General features: G+C 53.2%; 1 protein-coding gene across 1 annotated transcript in view; it reads left to right on the top strand.

Annotated features, from left to right (window-relative positions):
* Positions 1-18,833, top strand: part of Shb (SH2 domain containing adaptor protein B) — a 107,379-nt gene that overhangs the window by 75,325 nt on the left and 13,221 nt on the right. Inside the window, exons 4-5 of the mRNA NM_001427398.1 lie at positions 8,375-8,546; positions 10,480-10,599. Coding sequence (NP_001414327.1) covers positions 8,375-8,546; positions 10,480-10,599 — 292 coding nt within the window. The remainder of the gene's footprint in view (positions 1-8,374; positions 8,547-10,479; positions 10,600-18,833) is intronic.

Raw genomic sequence — 18,833 nt, 5'->3', positions numbered from 1 at the left:
AAGGGCACAGTTCCATACTGAGTGGCTGTTATATGTAGTATCAGTGTGCATGCACACGGGGAGTGCATGTACAGGTATGCATGTACAAGTGTGTACTGGTGCTTCGGTGCGGCCCTGGGGTGTTCAGGGACTGGCAGTGTTGCTAGGGCCTGCCGTTACTGTGTGTCTTGTATAACCCCAGTTTTTCTCAGGTCTCAGGAGCTCGCTAGGGAACAGCTATGTAAGATGAAGTTTGCTGAGCAAAACCGCCCTGTCTTCTCGCCACTGCTCTGTTTGTGATTCTGCATGCTCGGCCTGGTGGAGAAACCTGGTGGGGACCCTTTTCTGTGTTTTCAAATTCCCAAAAGGCTTAGAAGGAGGAAAGACTGAGGTTAGGACCCAGAGGTTGGGCAGCATTCTGGAGGAACCAGACTGTTGAGACGTAATTTTCAGCTTCAGAGGCCACTATAGCTGCAGTGAGGAAGGTGGGGAGCACAGAATCGCTCTACCGCAGGAGCATGGATTGTAGGCAGTTCTGGGCACATGACCATGCCCCTGGAACCCCAGCAATGCTAGTGAGTATAGGCAGGATGACTGTTGGTCCCAGTCTGTGGAACAGAGGTGCTTTATAACCTATAGGATGCCACCCTACTCTGAACTGGTGACTACAGGCCCTTTTCAGCCAAGCTCTCAGCAGACATACCCTGTGTCAGTCGGACAGTCGGTCTGTCGTCTCTCTCTTGTCCCTGTTTCACTGGGAGCTTAAGCCACAGGAGGAGTCCATGGTTGTGCTGCAGCTGTGTAGAGAAAATTCTGAGAGGGTGGGGTGACCCTAGCTCCAGGGAACAGGGGGTCTTCCCATCCCTCAGCCTGGCACACATCTCATTAAGGATTAGAACTTGGGGAATTAGACGGGATCCCAGCAGTTGTTTAGGGAGCCCTTGGCTCTCCTTTCCTTCTGAGTGTTTTGAGATAGCGAGGCTGGCGTGACACCTTGCAAGATGAGCAGGGCCTGCACAGAAGGTGGCCTGAGACTAAGGCCAAGGATGGGGACGAGGACGCACTCAGGGTGGATGGCGGACACCCTAGGCTGTCACACCTCTGAAGAGATTGTACCTGCCTGGGGACTTTGACTGCCTTGCTGGCATATGACCTGTGAAGCCTTGGTGAGCTTGCAGAGCCTCCCATCCAGAAAGCATGGTCTCGTTGCTGGCCTCAAGTATGCACCTTCTGCATACATTGTCTCATTGTATTCTCATGGCCACCTTCTTCATGGTTCATTTCCTTCTTTTGGGGAATGGAGGTAGAGGCACCTCTGCCTGGTCAGTAGCAAAACTAAGTCTTAACTTCAGGGCAAGCACCCGAGCCTCTGCAATGTCACATAAATTATGTTTGGGGACCTGCTGTGGCCCCAGGCTAGGTTTCCATCTTTCAACACAAGGAGAACCTTGTATGCTGTTTGGTCTCACTCTCCTTGTCCTGGAGAAACTGAGGCAAAGGAGAAGAGAACCACAAAAGACCCTGTGACAGAGCCAGTCAGGCCGTCTGTGGATGTGGGAGACAGGTACCCTTTCACCTCCCAGATAGAGAAATCTGCAGCTAGGACTAAGAAATAACCAAAGCACCTGATAGTGTAGAGTCTGGCAGCGGCCGCCGGGTGGGGGACACGCCTAAGAAGGGGGCCCGCTGGGCCTCTGGAGAGACAGTTGTTTTGTTTGTGACTCACTGTCTCACGGTTGTCTCCCTTTGAGGTACTTTACAGTGCCCTGGGCTCTGCCAGAGGCACAGATGGAAAACAGACACATGACTCAGATGGGCTTATCACTTGGCAGTTACTTGGGGCCCCTGTCTGTGCCCCATACCGGCTCCTTGGTACGTTGGTCTGCCTTTGAAAGTTTAGGTCGGTGTGTCTCATCTGTTAAGACCAGTGGGCAGGAAGCAGGCTTTCCCATGCTTGCCCGACAGCTCATCAGCTTAGACCCCAGGCAGGTTGCTCACCTCCCCAGCCTCAGTTTTCCCATCGGAAAAGTGACTGTCTTAAGTCTTGTAGCATGGGCTCCTGGAAAAGCCCAGTAAAATACAATGTATTTTCATGCAGAGATCTCCGGATGAAAAGACACTGTGAGTCCTAAAGGGCTGTGCCTATTAGGTTTATTACTGGAGTTCTGGAAGGGCTTGCCAAATTAAATAAAGTTTAATTTAATATAAAAACCAGCACTGCATGAAGAAGCGCTTAGCAGCCCTGGAGGCCTCGTTTACAAAGCTCGGCCCTAACTTTGCCTGGCAGTGGGAAACCAGGCCGGGGAAAGCAGCTCTACTGTAGGGACCCTGTCCCTCCGTTACCCAGCCCTCACTCCTGTTCATCCCGCCTGAGGCTCGGGCCAGCAGTCCGAGTGAAAGAGGCCCTCCCTGTGTTAAAAGTGACGTTTGCTCTTCCTAGAATAGGAACTTTGAACTTGAGCTGCCAATAAGCCAATAAGTTGGTGCAGAAAGTGTTACAGCAGCCCCAGGTGCCACCGGGGTCCTGACTGTGTTGAGGTGTGAGAAGTCACAGGTTCTCTGGAGGGTTCCACGTGGAGAACCTCCAGTTCACCCATGACGTGCTGTGTGTGCATCAGGTGAGGAGCTGAGGGAGCCCAGGAGGGTGTCACAGCTCATCTCAGGTGACACCAGTCTTAGCCCTTCCCGAAAACCTCCCTAATGACAGTCCCCTCTCAGCCTCCCGGATTGGCCTGAGACTCCCGTCCTATTCCGTGTGTGGTCTGTTCAAGAACAGCCAGATGCACTGTTGTCATGGTAATCTCATGGGGTGCTGGTGCTGTGCCCCATTGGTAGCCCCTCTGAAGTGTTGACACCTTCTCAACATTATCAAGGGCATTTGAAGGACAGAGAAAGGGAAAGGGGTGTCTTAGGTGTGGCTGCTTCCTAACAGTTGAGTGTCGTCTGAGCCAGCTCACTCAGGTGATTTTTTTTCTCTTTTTAAAGGAACTCCAGTATGGTAAGAGGGGAAGAAGGAATGGGCAGGAAGCTAGCTTTTATTGAATAGCAATTACGAACCTGGTTTAAATTAACCCTATCAAACCCCGCCGTGTGGGTGTTGTTTCACCGTGGTCACATAAATGGTAATACAGAAGTTCAGACAGCAATCGGCTCACCTGTGGTCACATAGCAGTGACCTTGGGCCCGTCGGAATGAAAAGTGCTTGCCTTCACCACCGTCACATTGGCCTCCTGGAAAGGGTATATTTGAACCTGATACAGGGTGGCTTGGGAGACTCCTAAGGTAGAAGCAATTGCACCACTTGCTCTTTGGCCTTAGGTCATTGCCCCCACAGGTGCAGACACTGCTAAGTTAGTACTCTAGTGCTGTGTGCTCTGAGCGCAGCTCTCACTTGCTGCTCCTTGTGCCTCCTTGGGGGCCCAGAGTCTGCAGAAGGTCCCACGGGGAGTCTCAGACCTGGCCAGGGCTCTCCCCACACTCCAGCAGCCTGCTGCCTCTCAACAGGCTCACTCAAGTCCCAGAATGCCCCCTGTCTCCTTCAGGGCCTCCCAGAATGCCTTGGGCCTGTGAGGAAATTAACAATAGAGTTTGCGCGGGGAGCTTTTTGCTGTATAATGAGTAACAGCCATAATTAATGATTAACGTGCAGGTCTACCAAAGGAAGTGTTGGGGGTGGGGGGCTGTCAGTGAGTGCTGGGGATCTCTTTCTCCTTTGGCTAAATATTACTAAGGGACAGGTGGTTGGTTCTTCTATCTGACATATTAATGAGTTCATTTATTAATCTTAAAAAGGAAACCGAGAGCATCAGCATGTATGTGCTGCTAGAGAGGTCCCTGCAAATGTCTTCTTTTCCTGTGTGGAGTTCAGTGAGTGGCCTTGCCCTTGTGCCTGGCAGGTCGGATCGCCTTGGGGATGGGGACTGTAAACTGCATGCGGTCAAAGCTCTGCCTGCCCTGTGCACAGATGGGTCCTCGTCTAGCTCCGAGCCTGGTGCCCAGTGAGTGCGGGAAGTCTGTGTAGTCACTGGGTCAGGCCTGGCCACAGAAGTCCATGCACTCTTCCAGGCCAGGCTCTGCCCGTGGCTGTGTGGTACAGATGCTTGGTGCTCTCATCTCTTGTGTGCTGGATGTCTGTCTCCTGGCCACATGAGACCATTTTCGCATGGCCACTGGCCTGACCTCCTCCCTTCCTGCCTATGTCTGAATTCCCTCCAAGAAACTGAAAGTGTGTCCTTCCTGTCTGCGGAGGAAGCCACTGCCCAGAGCCTTGCGAGAGCTGTGTTTGTGGCCAGCACCGGTGTGCCTCTCCCTCCCTCTTTGTCTACAGTGGGCAGTACGTAGACATACACAGTGGGCGGAGCCTCCAGCGTCCTGCCCGGGCGGCTGCTCTTTGGACCAGCAGATGGAGGAGTAATCACTTTCCCCGGGCTCTAGGAGTCTCGTGGGTGTCTGCCGATGAAAGGGCCTTATTAGCCTTGAGCGATTCCCGGTGACAGGTGACAGGTGAACCCAGCCCTCAGCCCTGGGAGGAATCAGGTGCTGGGGCCATGGGTCTGCAGTCAAAGCTGCCATTTGCTGTCAGTGTGACAAGTTGTCCTTGTCTTCACACATGCAGGATGAGGGTGACATTAGGCACTAAAGTTGGCTTTGAGTGCCCAGTGGGTGGTAGCTGTTACCCTGCCCTTACTGCTGTGGTCTCTGACATCTTTGTAAGGAGATCTGTGCTGAACCTCTCAGACTGAGGAGACCCTGGTCCTAGCTCCATGGTTCTCATCTGCAGAATGAGTTGTGGTAGGAAAGATGGCTGCTCTCAGCTGTGGAACCCTTGGCGCTTCATGGGTCCTCTGCAGTCAGCACTCAGCTCTGCTGTCCATGTTTTCTCTGGGGACACAGTCACAAATCAAAGGACAGAGGTGAGCACCTCCTGCGTTCCCCGTCCCAGGCCAAGCATAGTGTGTAGTTGGGGTTCTGGAGCCATCGAGGAAAATGTGCCTCCCAGGCCTTCTGTGGTGTCCTCCCATCTGTGGGAAACATAAGATATAAGAATGAATAAAAACATTTCGAAGAGGACTCTAAGTCACTTGACTGGGACTGGGGAAGCAGTTTGGTAGGTAGGGGCACTCACGCCACCAAGCCCGAAGACCTGATCAGCCCCAGAACCCCAGCACAGAGCTAGCTATCGGAGAAAGTCCAGCTTGGGTGTCCGTTCTCAAGGGATGGCGGAGGAAAAGCCCTGCAGAGCTGGGCAGAGACTTACTGATTCAACGAGTTCAGCCATCCCTGTCCACCAGATCTCGTTCTGGATACTGGTGATGTAGAGGTAACAGTACAGAATCAGATGGCCGTCCTATGAGACTTCTTGAGATTCTGAAGTCGGTTCTGATACGGGTTATCTCATCTTTGTGCTATATGGAAGGGCACATTCCCCACTGGTGAGTGTGACAGTGAAGAGGCGTCTGCCACAGGCGGGCTCCTGCTTGAACCACTTACTACAGCCCTTCTCTACCTCGGTGGTTATTAGCAGATGAGGCCGCCGACCCTGGAGAAGTATACTGGTGTCATGGTGAGTGATAAAACAACGGGTGAAAGCCAGGTGTCCCTGACTCACTAGTTTGGCTACCAAGCTGCTCTTCTTCCCTGACCGTGCTTCAGTTTGTCTCTTCTTCCCTGACCGTGCTTCAGTTTGTGGGCCGCTCCTTGGAGCCAGATGCACAGCCGAAAGGGACTAGGCTGAGGCCATCTGGTTCTGTGGAAATTACTGCATTCTTTCCGGCTTAGAGGCAGATGCTGGGATGGTAGACAAAGCACTTTAGGGCTGGAGCAGGCTAAAGGAATTCTACCTGGGGGTCTATCCAGGAGATACATTCCAAAGGCTGTACAAAGACAAAGCAAACACCCAAAGGTGGGCAGCAGGTGATGGGTTTAGGGCCAGCCAGCCTTGGTGAGTAGAGTATAAGGTGAAGAAGGCGGTCAAGCTGCCTCCAACTTCCTGAGGACCTTAAACACTAGGATGAGGTTTTTGCCTTTGAACCTGAGCCACTGGGGCAGTGGTCAAGGACAGTGCTGGCGAGGCTGCCTGCTCTGAGCAGGAAGGAAATTACACTGATGGAGTGTATTGTACTTATGTGAGCTGCAACAGCCCGTGGCCTTTTCTAAGTGTCCTCTCTAGGGCAGGCTATAGTTGAGCAGATGAGACTTGAAGAGGGCAGAAGGAAAACCCTGCCAAGAGCTGCTCCATAGGACACTAGAAGTCTGCCAGGAGTGGACAGAAAGAGGTCCTGGAGCAGCAGACACACTGCCAAGGACTAGAGCTCCTATAGGGAGCTGTGGGCAGCATTCGTGCCAGTGCTGGGAGGCCTGTTGGATCTGCAATGCCATTCAGATGCAGCATCTGGCCAGGTGAGGGAGACCACCGCTTCTGCCTGCTCAGACCTCGGCTTGTAAAGAAGGAAGGCAGATTGGGGTAAGCCTGACCCCTGCTGTTCCAGAGTCCTGGGCTCAACCTCGCCCTGCCCCTGTATTTTTCCTACCTACCAGGGACATCATGACCAGTAGTATTGTGGAGTTCAGCGCTCACGAGGTGCCTTAGATAACTCTTCTGTTATTAGAAGGGACCAAGCTTCAGTAGAAAGCCTAGTAGAGTAGGTGGGACACTAGAGTGATGAGCCCTGTCCCCTGGCCTCGACTCTGGGTAGACCTTTACCACCAAGCGAAGGTGCAGACTTGCTGACCCTGTTCTGCTTGCCCCCAGGGCTGGTCTCCCCCCTGGGACCCGAAGTGGACGCGCCCTCCTGCCTCGTTCTACATAGCTAGATCGCTCTCCCAATCTCAGAATCCTAACTCGCTCTTAGTCGCCTGTCGGTGGGACTTAGAGAGTTCTGTCCTTTGGACATCTCACGGGGGCAGCGTGTTCTCCTCAGAATGCAGATATTCTTTGGAGGAACTGCATCTTTATCTCTTGAAGAAAAATCACTAAATTAAAAGAATTGCCATTTTAAATTGCAGATTAAAGAGAAACTTAATTAGAAGAGACGGAAGCAGTCGAATTTGGAGGTTTTGTTCAGAGTCCCCCCTCCTCCCCTCAGTACTGAATCTCATCTCGGGGACTTGGAGTTTGTATATTTGTGTTTTAGGTGAAATGATTTGCCTAATTAAGCTTGTCACTCACCACCACCTGCTCTTCCTGAAATCCTTGGCCGCAGTATTAAGCATGCCAGAGGATGTATCAGTTAATTCAGTAAGGAATTAGTGTCGGCTAGGACAGTCTTAGGTTTTATCTGATAGGAAAACCGATCCCCCCCGCCCCCCAGTAAAGCAAAATATCAGCTCATTAGGCTTTCGTTTAGTCATGCGTTGGGACCTGTTACCCTGCAGGTACCGTGTAGGTGTGGGACAAGTGGTAATCTAAGCTGTGGCCCATTTTCAGTGGCCCATGGGAGCCAGGCGAGGAGGGAGACTGGTGATTTGGATGGCTGAGGGAGTTCTTAGAAGACATCCTGGGAGAAGCGGCTTCTGAAGGGTAATGGAGCTGGCCGAGACCTGAACCTGAGCAGGCAGCCAAGTGCTGGGGTGTCTGTACCTAAGAGCTTAAGTCCCGGGGCTGGAGAGGTGGCTCAGGGGTTAAGGACACTTGGCTGTTGTTCTAGAGGGCTGGAGTTCAGTTCTAGCACCCACACTGGGCGCCTCACAACTGTAACTCTGGTTGTAGTGGATCCAGCACCTATACACACACGTGGGTACATGCATAGGCATGGTGCACACACACACACACACACACACACACACTTTTTTTTCTTTTTTTTAGAGCTTGTGTTTCTCAAACTTCCTAATGCTGCAACCCTCAGTACAAGGTGCAGTGAGTATGGTGACCCCTAACCATAAAAGCATTTTGTTGGTACTTCATAGCTGTCATTTTGCTTCATCTTGCTCATGGAAGCCAATCTAATTTGAGAACTTAGCATTCATTCTTTTTTTCTTTCTTTCTAGATTTATTTATTTATTACGTATAAGTACACTGTGGCTGTCTTCCGGCACACCAGAGGAGGGCATCAGACCTCATTACGGATAGTTGTGAGCCACCATGTGGTTGCTGGGATTTGAACTCACGACCTCTGGAAGAGCAGTCAGTGCCCTTAACCCCTGAGCCACCTCTCCAGCCTCCTTAGCATTCATTCTTGAGGTGCCCACACTACAGGGTGTCCTGCTACCCAACATTGACTCATCCAGCATAGGAACTTTGGGGGACACACTTAAGCCATGGCAAAATCCAGCATTTTGGGAACCCCTCTCAATCTTGAACGGTGTCAAGTGCCAAACAGAAAATTGTGTCCCTGTGTGCTGCCCCAGGTGTGGCTGGGCCCCAGGTGACGACGCCTCCTCTCCTCTCTGTTCTTAGCCCAGTTCAATGGCAACGAGAAACGGCAGTCCTCCCCGTCGCCTTCTCGAGACCGACGGCGTCAGCTCCGTGCCCCGGGAGGAGGCTTCAAGCCCATCAAACACGGCAGCCCTGAGTTCTGTGGGATTCTGGGAGAGAGAGTGGATCCCACCATCCCACTGGAGAAACAAATGTAAGTTCCCTGACGCTTCCTCCGGCCGCTCTGCCCTCTTCTGTGCACTTACCGGGACCATTCCTTCTGTGTGCCGTGAGTTCTCACCAGCTCCACAGGTTTGCAGGCAGTGTCCTTCTCCAGGGCTTCGCTGACCACTCACGCCAGAGAAGGCATCTCTCGCCCCGCCTGTCGCTGCCTCCTCACTGCTCTTGTATTCCTGCCGGATCAGCTCCTTGTAGCTCTTTGCTGACCTTCCTCTCCATGTCAGTCCCGTGAGATCATGGGTGCAGCGAGCACAGACTAGAGAGAGCAGTTGCCACTGAATGAGAAGAGTGGCAGTGACTGAGTCTCCCTGATCCCTGAGTCCCACCTGGCTGGCCTGAGTCTCTGTCTCTGCAGGCCTTAGCGTGTTCCCAGGATGACCTCCTGCTCAGGCCCAGCCACAGTAGGCCCAACCCCCACAGGACCACCCAGGATAGCCTGTGCTCTACACTTGCCTGCTGGCCTCCCGCCTCCTGTGCCAGTGCCCCTTGCCCCTCTTTTTTTGATCCTCCCCTCCAGGCCTCTCCTTTCCTTCATTATGAAGTAGCCAGGAAAGAACCTGGCAGGCCATCCTGTTTGCCACCAGGGACTACCTTTAAAGGAGACCCCTGGAGGCCCTACTCTGTCTCTGTTCCAGCCCCTGTATGGGGGCGGGCGGACAGTGGGCAGCACTTCCCTAGAGACCCTTGACTGCCTTCCCCAAGGACTGTGCAGTGTCAACTGGCTGGAAATTGTGTTTTTAATAAAGTGCTTTTGTCAGCTTGCCGGGGGTGTGTCACCCAGGCCACCCCTCCTGAGCCTGCTCTCACCAGATCTGTTATAACTTGTTTGTGACGCCAACTTTGTTTTAGTTTGCCTGTTCTCTCCGTGACTGCCTTGGGCCCTGGCATCTCTGAAAGTGTTCTCACTATGACAGCCTAGGCAGCCCCAATCCATGGTTCTATGTCAGTGTAACCATAGAAAGAAAGGCAGTCAAAGCGACCATGTCCCTGTGTCCCATGCCCTACCCCCACCCCACCCCCACACAGAGACACACGCCTGGCATCCTACCTACGGTTGCTTCCGCTGCAGTGTTCCTTTCATGTGCCCAGCGTAAACACAAAGGCATTTTTTGACTGCCTCCTCCTGTCAGTGAAGGCCCTTGCTGACCCATTGAGACTTCGTCTCCAGCTTTCCCAGTCACAGAAACATGGTTTTCATCTCATCCCATGGCCAACAGGGCTGTATGTTCCTTCTCCCTCCTCTCTGACTCACGTAGTATCCAGAAACGGGATGCTGCGATTCTTGTGTGCCCAGCTAATGTCAGGACCATTTGGCAGGAACAGGTTTCAGTCACTCTGTTCTGGATTAGAGAGCTGCCCTGTGCCCTGCCCATGTCCTAGGAACCCATTTTGTAGAGAGAAATGCTCAAGAACCCCTGGGCCATGCCGCCTGCTCCTGTCCCCCTCCTGCCACCTCTCTATGCTTTGCAGCTTGTTCCCCTGTGCGGACTAGTCTCTCACGTGTACTTTCTAGCCACTGTTCTTTGTAACTTCTTCTTCCCTCCTCCTCAGATCTGCACTGATGAATCCCTCTCCCCACAGGCTTTCCTGATCACCGTGCCTAAAATAGCCCCAGCCTTGTGGCCTGGCTTCCCTTTCATCTCCCTTAGCACCTGTCACCACAGGGCAAACTTGATGAGCTTGGAGTATCTGGTGTTGGGCTGCGGGAACGTGAGCCTCCGTGGGAAGGGACCCAGGGGTTTCCATCAGAATCTGACATGTGGCAGACACTGGCAGAGCATCTGTTGAACCTCCTCACGGGAGACTGCTGCTAGCAGCTGTCCCGTAAGGGCACCGAGGCTCCTCAGAGGTCACCCTGGGGGCCCTGTCCCCATTCATCTCTGACTGCACTCCTGTTCCCTCCCCAGATGGTATCACGGAGCCATCAGCAGAAGTGATGCCGAGAACCTTCTGCGACTCTGTAAGGAGTGCAGCTACCTTGTCCGGAACAGCCAGACCAGCAAACACGACTACTCCCTCTCCCTGAAGTGAGTACTGTACTTTCTCTGCCTGCCCCCCGCCCAGTGGAACGTGCCTGCCTGAGTCTACCACAGAAAGGCTACACTCAGTTCCCCGAGAAAATTGTCCCTACCAGTTATTTCAAGCCTTGGTTTCTAATTTGGTCTCATTCTGGGAACACAGAAGTGGTGGGGCTTCCACGGCTGCTCTCCCAGGGAGGCAAGGCCTTTCCTCACAAGGACAGCCACTAGCCGGAAGAACTCTCGTGTCCAGCGAACCTGGCTCTTAGTGCATCTTGCCCAGCGTCAGGTTCACACCAGGCCTTTGGTGAGGAATGTGTTGTCCCACCCTGCAGACTGGGAAACCGAGGCTCACAGAGAGCAGGTGTTGGATGACCGTCTGTCTGACCTTCATGGTGCTGTGTAGCTGCTTGTGAGAACCCTTTCCTAGTCCCCAGGTTGTCTCCTGAACTGATCTTCTTTTCATAAACCCCACAGAGTTCGGGAGGGACTGCTGTGAACCGGAAGGACCCCCTCTGACGTAGCTGCTGTGCAGCTGCTCAGGGCCTTCTGGTCCATGAGCTGTTAAAATGAACAGGTTTAGAAATAAGAGGTTTTTTGTTTGTTTTTTTTGTTGTTGTTGTTGTTGTTGGGTTTTTTTTTTTTTGTTTTTTTTTTCCTGCTGGAGTGTTCCATTGTTTGATGCTGTTGCTAGATGATGGGATCCAAGAAATCTTCCAGAATCCATTGTAGAGATAGGAGACGTAAGGCTCAGAGGAAAGGGGAATCCTCCAAGGGCACAGAATTAGCGATACAGTTGGGGTGTAAACCCAGATCCTGCATTTGGATATACTGGGTAGGAGTGGAGACCTCTACCTTGCCTCCCCTCTTCCCTAGTCATTGCTTACGATGAGAGTAGGCTTGGCCGAATTTCTTTCAGGAAACCTTGCACCCATGCTGGCAGAATGGACTTCCTGTCACGTGGCCAGCTTTCTCCTCCCCCTTCCATCCCCCAAGTCCCAGACAGCCTGCTGCCAATCAAGGGCACCGGGGGCTCTGGTTTGTTACTCCCCCTTATCTTTCTTTCTGACTTCCTCAGGGATTATATTGCTCCTAGAATCTCCGTTGTTTGGGGACTTTGGAGAGGCCACTGTAAAAGACCTGGTTAAATGTTCAGTAGAAGGAACAGAAGCCATGCGTACCAGGGCAGGGCCTTGTCAGGTATCAGCCTACAGTTTGTCGCATGGAGACTTGCCTTCCCCTAAACCAGTCTCCTGGGTGCTGGGACCCTTGGGAACTTCAGCATAGCTCTGGCTGTGGAAATCTGTCTACTGAGAGCCAGTGATGTGCCAGGGCTGGAGCACCAAGACAGGACAGAAGGGGTCTGCAGCCAGTTGCTGCAGAACTGACCCAGTGACTCTAGGGTCATGTTTCCACCAGAAGCTCGGCCCCTTTATCCCTGCCTTGTGTACTTGTTGGGTTAGGGCTCCTAGGGGAGGAAGTACCTTGGTTCTGCTTTTATGGCGATAGCTTATCATTCAGGTCTAGATGCTGTGGGCGCCAGTGGGAGTCCACCGCCCTCCCTGGCTTGTGGGCTTCACCACTCTGAGCCTCCCTGTCTTTATCTGGGCACTGGGATGATGATGATCTGTTCCTCAGCAACAGGCATCAGTCCAGTCAGGTCCTTGCCCGTGTGACCTAATGTAGTCCCATCCTGTCCCTGTTTCCTGCCAATAACCTTGAAGATTGCTTTTAGTCCAGTTCAGAACCTGTTGCCCTAGCCAGGCTTTCCCTTTAATCCCTACACTCGGGAAGCAGAGGCAAGTGCGCGTCTTGAGTTTGAGGCCGACCTGGTCTCTGCAGTTGTAGGCCAGCTCGGGTATGTCAGGAGACTTTGTCCAAGACTGTCCTGCCCTTCTACACACTGCTCACTGTGCAGCTTAACTTTGCAATTCCCTTCCCTTTTCTGGGTACACATCAGCATGTATCCCTGTCTGTGGATCCAGCCCCACTCAGTGCTTGGTGTGTATTCTCTGGCTACATGAACTACTCTGTGCCCAGCCAAAGGTCTGGTTCATTGTACCTGTCCGGTCTGATCTAATCATGCAGGACTGCTGTGTATGGACTACTCTTCTAGCACAAGGAACTGGAGCTGAAGGGTTGGACTTGTGTTTGTTTAGAGCCACCCCTGATGGTCAGAGGGGTGCGCTCACCTAGGTAGCCTTTGCTTGAAGAAAGGAGAACTGGGGAGAAGCGCTTTCCAGAGCAACCACGTTCCGTGACCCTTGCCCACAAGCAGAGCAGCCTTGGTACTGCAAGCCCTGCTGCCCGGGGAAGCACCACCTTCGCCAGCCTGTGTGCAGGATGTGGTTTCTCACATCCTCAGGCCTGCTGCCAGTGGCCAGGCGGGGGGATGGCAGCCCCCCACATACTCAGGTTGCAAGCTGACATCGGAATCCCAGCTATGCTGTTTCTCAGCCTCTGGCCATTTTCATGTTGGCCTCGGGTCCTTCTGTGAGACAAGTCTAGAATGTGCCTGGGGAAGCCTATCTATCCCCCTAAGACAGGGCCCTCTGCCTTCTTGGTCCATTCCTTGGAAGAGTTTTGTGGGAACCCTCTGTACCTGGCACTGGGCTCTAGAGAGAGACAAGGCAGACAGCCAGGCCAGGCTGCAAGGGCTCACAACCCTGCCTTGCTACTTGCAGGGTGGTACAAAGGGCTTTGGGAGCCCAGAGGATGGGTAGTCACCATCACCAAGAGCCAGTAGCTGCAAGGCAGAAGCAACACATGACTCTTAAGAGAATTAAGTGTTCCCTGGCAACAAGGACATCAGTAGATGATGAAGCCAGGCCAAGATACAGAGTTCTGTCCTCTCATCCACCAGCAGAGCTATGTTGCGTACACACACACACACACACACACACACACTCTTCCTTATATTTGATCAGAGGTCTTAGTGTATCAGCTGTGAAAAGTGACATTAAGGATCTATCTAAGTGAGGAAGCAGCCCCAGTAGAGACTCACAGTGGACATGACCCTGGTATGTTTGACCACTACGATGGAGGCAGTGACTTGCTTGATCTGGCTATACCGCCCCCTCCAGCTCCCTGTGTCTTTGGTGACCCAAATCAGTGTCTATATGGCATCCTCCATCACAGTCAGGTGTGTCATCACCCCCCCCCCCCATGGTCGACAGCCACCCTTGAAGCCAGTCAGAGAGCCTCCAAATGGCATTCTCGTTCACAGTATCTTGCTGCAGATGTCTCTTTCGCCACCGTCAGCATGACAACGTGTCTAGCCAGCCTTCCACCTCCCACCGGTCCTGGTTGTGTAGGGCACACTGTCTCCGCCAGGCAAGCAAAGGTTGGGCCTTTGGCATTGGTGAGAAAATATCAAAAGCAGACACACTCTGCTTTCCCTCGGAAAGACAGTCAGGCCTAGGGGAAGGGGGAAGGGTGAGGAGCAGTCTCCTTAACAGGATTCTTCAGGCACTTTGGACTGTCAGGGCTCTCTGAGTTTTAGTTCTGAAAGATTTTGCAAAAGATCTGGAGAAGAGAGGGGAAAGAGGACTTAAACGACTGCAATGTTTGGTCCTGGGTCTGGGGTGAGTCCTAGTGGGGCAGTAGGGTGAGTCCTAGTGGGGCAGTAGGGGTAGGCTGAGTCCTAGTGAGCAGTAGAGGTAGGCTGAGTCCTATTGGGGGCGGAGGTGAGGGCCATTCCTGTGGGCCTGCGATGGGTTACACACAGTCACACTTCTGAAGCCCTAAGGAAGCTAACAAAGACCCAGTCCCACTTCTTCCCACTACACAAGGGCAAGTGGCCCCTTAGAGCCCTCACAAGATAAGCTTTCATTTTTAAATCCCCAGAGATAGATTGCCCACCACCGGGGATTGACCTGTTTCTATCATGTCCCCAACTTCAGCCTGAACATTAGACACCCTCCTTGACCTGCATGCTGTGTCCTAGTTGGGCCCACTTCCTTCCTGAGCTACGTCCCTGCAGGACCTCACAGCCTGGCAAGGAAGAGAAGACACCTAGGAAATAAACTAAAGGCATTAGAGCTTACAGGCTGGAAACGCACCGGGCCTGACATGAGGGAAGGGACCAGAGAGGGATTTGAGGGACAATAGACCTTAAAGGGTGGTCAGTGGTGGGTGGGAGGGACAGACACAAAGTACGCTTAGAAGAACAAATCCCATGGTGAGAGCTGTGCCCAGGAGTGTACCCATCCCAGGTCATCTGGCTAAAGTATGGGATTTTATCTCAGAGAGTTGAGGGAGCCCTGCAGGGTGTACACATGGTACAGTGGTGACCTCTGAGCCTCCTACAATCAACAGTGAACTAGAGACGTGAGTGTTGCCAAAGGGAAAGGCCACAGCTCTGGCCTCCACGCCCATGCCACCTGAGCCTGCACTGGCAGGGGACCTGCTGTGAGAGGACTCGGGGCAACATGAGAACACCCTGGGGTTAAAGCTCAACCAGGGGCACCTTGGGTGGAATTCTGGTTCCAGATCTTTCACCAACCATCTGGTGCCAGGCAAGGGGTTGTTCCCCCGGGCCTCCCTTAAGACGAGGCCTATAGGTAAGAAGTAGGCTGGGCAGGTGAGGTCCACTGTGGCGCTGGCACACAGTAGGCGTTTAGGATGCTGAGTTTCCATTCCTCCCTGTTCTTAGAGAGACTAGAGCTAGTGTCATTCACATTAGTGTCCTTAGACTAGGGGTGGGCGGCCATAGCGCTGGGTGGCAAACATGAAGGCCTAGGTCCAATTCCCACACTGCAAACAAATGATATTAAGGTCTGGGGTTTGGTTGTTGTTTCCAGCTCTGTGGCCCTACAGTGGACCCCAGAGGCTTCCTTTGGATCTGAGGACGGAGGAGGGCCCACTGCCTCCTGCGCTGTGGGGTGGGCAGTTTATGAAGCAAGGCCTCTGATTGCTTAAGGACGTCCCTTTGCATCGCCTGGAGCAGTGGGTTGTGTCAAGCTGCTAGATGCCCAGTATCAACCAGTAAATCCCCCCTGGGCTGTAGAGGAGGGTAGGTATGTGTTGTGAGCCAGGAAGAGCTTAGGAGATGTATTTCAGTTAGGGGTATTATTTTTTTTTTCTTCTCTCCCCTCATTGATTTGTACGGTGAAAGAGAGTTTTCAAACAGTAGGCATGTCTGGGACCAGCCAGGCGAGCGAGTGATTAATCTTAGTTTGTTGCTGCTGACAGCCAGGAGCAAGAAATAATAAATGTTTGCAGGGAAGGGAGGGGGCGGTGAGAGAAGTGAAGCCCTGCATCCAACAGCGGGGAGCCCAGGTCTCACTGCCTTCTGTGGAGCTGACATGGGGGGCTCCAGGGGTGTAGGGCCTACTTGGTTTGTACAAAGCCCAGACTCTAGTCCCCTGGGCCCTAAAACAAAACCAAAAAGAAAGGTGGGAGGCTCCAGAAGTTTCACTGCTCTGACTGAGGCCACCCCCTCCCAGTCACAGCGGGGCTCCTCAGCAGCTGTTGAATTCCCTTCATGGTCCCCTAGAGTAACTTCATCCGGGCTAGCTGTCCATCTCTCTGGTCCCTAGCAGGTCTCTGAGAGTATGATGAGGCCCAGTAAGGGCAGACCTTCCAGGGAAGGTGGTATGTGTGCCGTGTCTGGTTCAGACACAGCTACTACTTGTCTGGGGACCCCACACTACCCAGCTCTGACTGTGGGACCTTGGGCTTTGTCTCTGTATGCCTTGCTGTCTTCTGAGCTGCTAAGCTGGATGTAAGCTGGAGGGTAGGGGATACCGGTGACGGCAGCAATAGCCCTGTCTGAGAAGGGAGGGAAACTCTGTCCTAATGAGGAGAATTAGACAGTCGAGGGTGGAAAGGAGTGAGGGGCAGCAGGCAGGAGCCTGGGAGGGGAGGAAGCACCACCCTTCCCCCATGCACGGTGTCCAGCACCCTCCCCAGGAAAGAGGTGGCCCTGTGCAGGCCAGGTGCTCTAACTCAGGTTCAACCTGGCTCAGGGCTGTTGCCCTAGTCCCCAGGTCCTTACAGCTGACTGGCTGCCTGAGCTTCTGTTTTCTCTCATCTGTGACCTGTCTCATGGACATGTTAATGGAGAGACAGTGAATCTAGAAGTGTCTCACACATGTACACTTGCGCCGGAGCCTTGCTGTGTAATGCACAGCTGTCTTTGTAATCTTGGAAAGCCGTAGGTTACAGGGAAAGAGGACTCTGCCCATACCCACGCTCTGTCACAGGGTGGCAGGATTCTGTGGGGGCTGGGGAGAAGGCTCAGTGGTTGAGAGTTTGGTTCCGAGTACCCTGTGGTGGCTCACAATCATCTGTAACCCCAGTTCGGGTGGACCTGATGCTTGTCTCTCTGGGCACTGAGCATGCACATGGTTCACAGGCAGGCATGAATGTAAACCATTCATACACATAAAAATAGGTAAACCTTTCCATGAAAAAAAAAGGGTTATATGGCTGTGACTAGAGCAAACCCTGCACCCCCATGACTGAGAACTTGAGATTCACAGAACCGGGGTCACATTCAGACTGCCCTCTTCTGGATTGTTCCAAGACATCATTTGGCCTCTGACCTGTGCTCCTCTGGCTGTAGCCATGACTATCTCAGGAGGCTCTTGTCCTCCTCACCGCCCCGCCTCCTCTCTAGCTCTCCTCCCATCATACCCTTGTGCCTTGGAACCATAGGTCCCTTCCTATCAGAGTCTCATTCCGGTCCCTCATGTAGCATGCCCGGGGGGTCGGGGGGTGGGAGGGTGGGGGGTGGGGTGTGTGGACGGGACGCTGATGATTCCGTGATCGAAATCATGGGACACAGATGACAGAAAGAGGCCCTGTGGGTGAAGCCAAGGCTCAGAAACAGGACGTTGTTCCCCACGCTCACCCTGAACCTCAGTCAGCATGTGAGAAGGTGAGCGTGGGCAGGGCTAGATCATGCAGCTCTCGATACCCAATGGATCCCTATGCTTTCAGGACGGCTAAAGGAGAAGGTGGCCTTCTGCTCACCCAGTGTGCTTTGTGTCACCCCACTCTGGGAGGTTAAAGTAAGTGTGATAATTAAGGAGTGCAGCTTTAGGCCAAGGGACCCTAGTGCTCTTTCGAAGGGGTTGGGGGAGAATGGTGAGTTTGAAGTGTGCAGATGGCCTCCGGAGTGAGAGGATGCTGAGCTGTGCCGGCCAGCCAGCAGACATTTGCCTGCCACTGCCCTCAGCATTCAGCCAGCCATCTTCCAGGCCCCAGAGCCTGTATGTCAACAGTTTTGGGTAGTGTGGTAGGTAGAGAGGGTTCAGGAAGGTTCAGAACAGTGGGTTTGAATCCTGCACTACTCCAGGGTAGATGGACATAGCAGTCCTGGCCCTTCCTTTAGGAAGGGATTCAGACAGACCTCAGTTTGAGTTCCCCAGCGAAGCAGGGAGGACATGTCCGATAGCAAAGGGGGTGGGCACTTAGAGTGTAGCTCTCCCTCTGTGACAGCGCCACCAGAAAGCTTTCATTCTTGCAGCTAGCAGAGGTCATGTGACACCACAGCTGTGGGTGAAGCTCAGATTTTAATGCAGCCTGACATTCTTTCTGCCCTGCCGGGTCCATCAGAGCAGAAGGCACCCCCTTCTTACCACCAGGACTCTCCAGATGTTCCTAACAGGACGCAGGTCAGGCATCCTCTGGCAGCTTTTCCCAGGCAGTTGTGACATGTTACAAGCCTGAAGACATGGACCTGAAGGCAGGGCTCCTCTGTCTGGCTTTCTTCTCAGAGTCCAGTCCTCATTACCAGTGGGGAAATGCAACCCTCCTTGTTTCCTCTTTACAGTGAGTAAGCCAAGCTTCCATAGGAACCCGTTCTGCTAGGCTGTGTGACTAGGGGCAGGCAAGGCGTTCTGCCTGACCCCAGGAGACAGACAGATAGACAGACAGACAGACACACACACACACACACACACACACACACACACACACACACACACACACACGGGGTGTGTCATGGAAACCTGGGGTGGTGTCTGGTAGCAGACAGAAGCCCAAGGCAGCTCACAGGGTGGGGTACCTCCATAGCTTTGCAGATGGGCCTCTGCCCGTGGATGGATGCTAGGCAGGAGGGAGGCAGCTGCACCAGCTCAGGGAAGGACAAGGACAGTTGGTAGATGGGTGACAAACAGTAAGGGGAGAGAAGGGCAAAGTTGAGGCCTGGTTTCTGAGTGGCTAGGGGATCAGATACATTTCAGGCTTTGAAAATGACCCGCTGCCGCCGCCGCCCCCCCACACACACACACACC

This window comes from Rattus norvegicus, chromosome 5 (assembly GCF_036323735.1).
Source record: "Rattus norvegicus strain BN/NHsdMcwi chromosome 5, GRCr8, whole genome shotgun sequence".
NCBI classification, from domain to species: Eukaryota; Metazoa; Chordata; class Mammalia; order Rodentia; family Muridae; genus Rattus; species Rattus norvegicus.
Note: the sequence above shows the minus strand (reverse complement) of the source record. Positions and strands in the feature narration are given on the sequence as shown.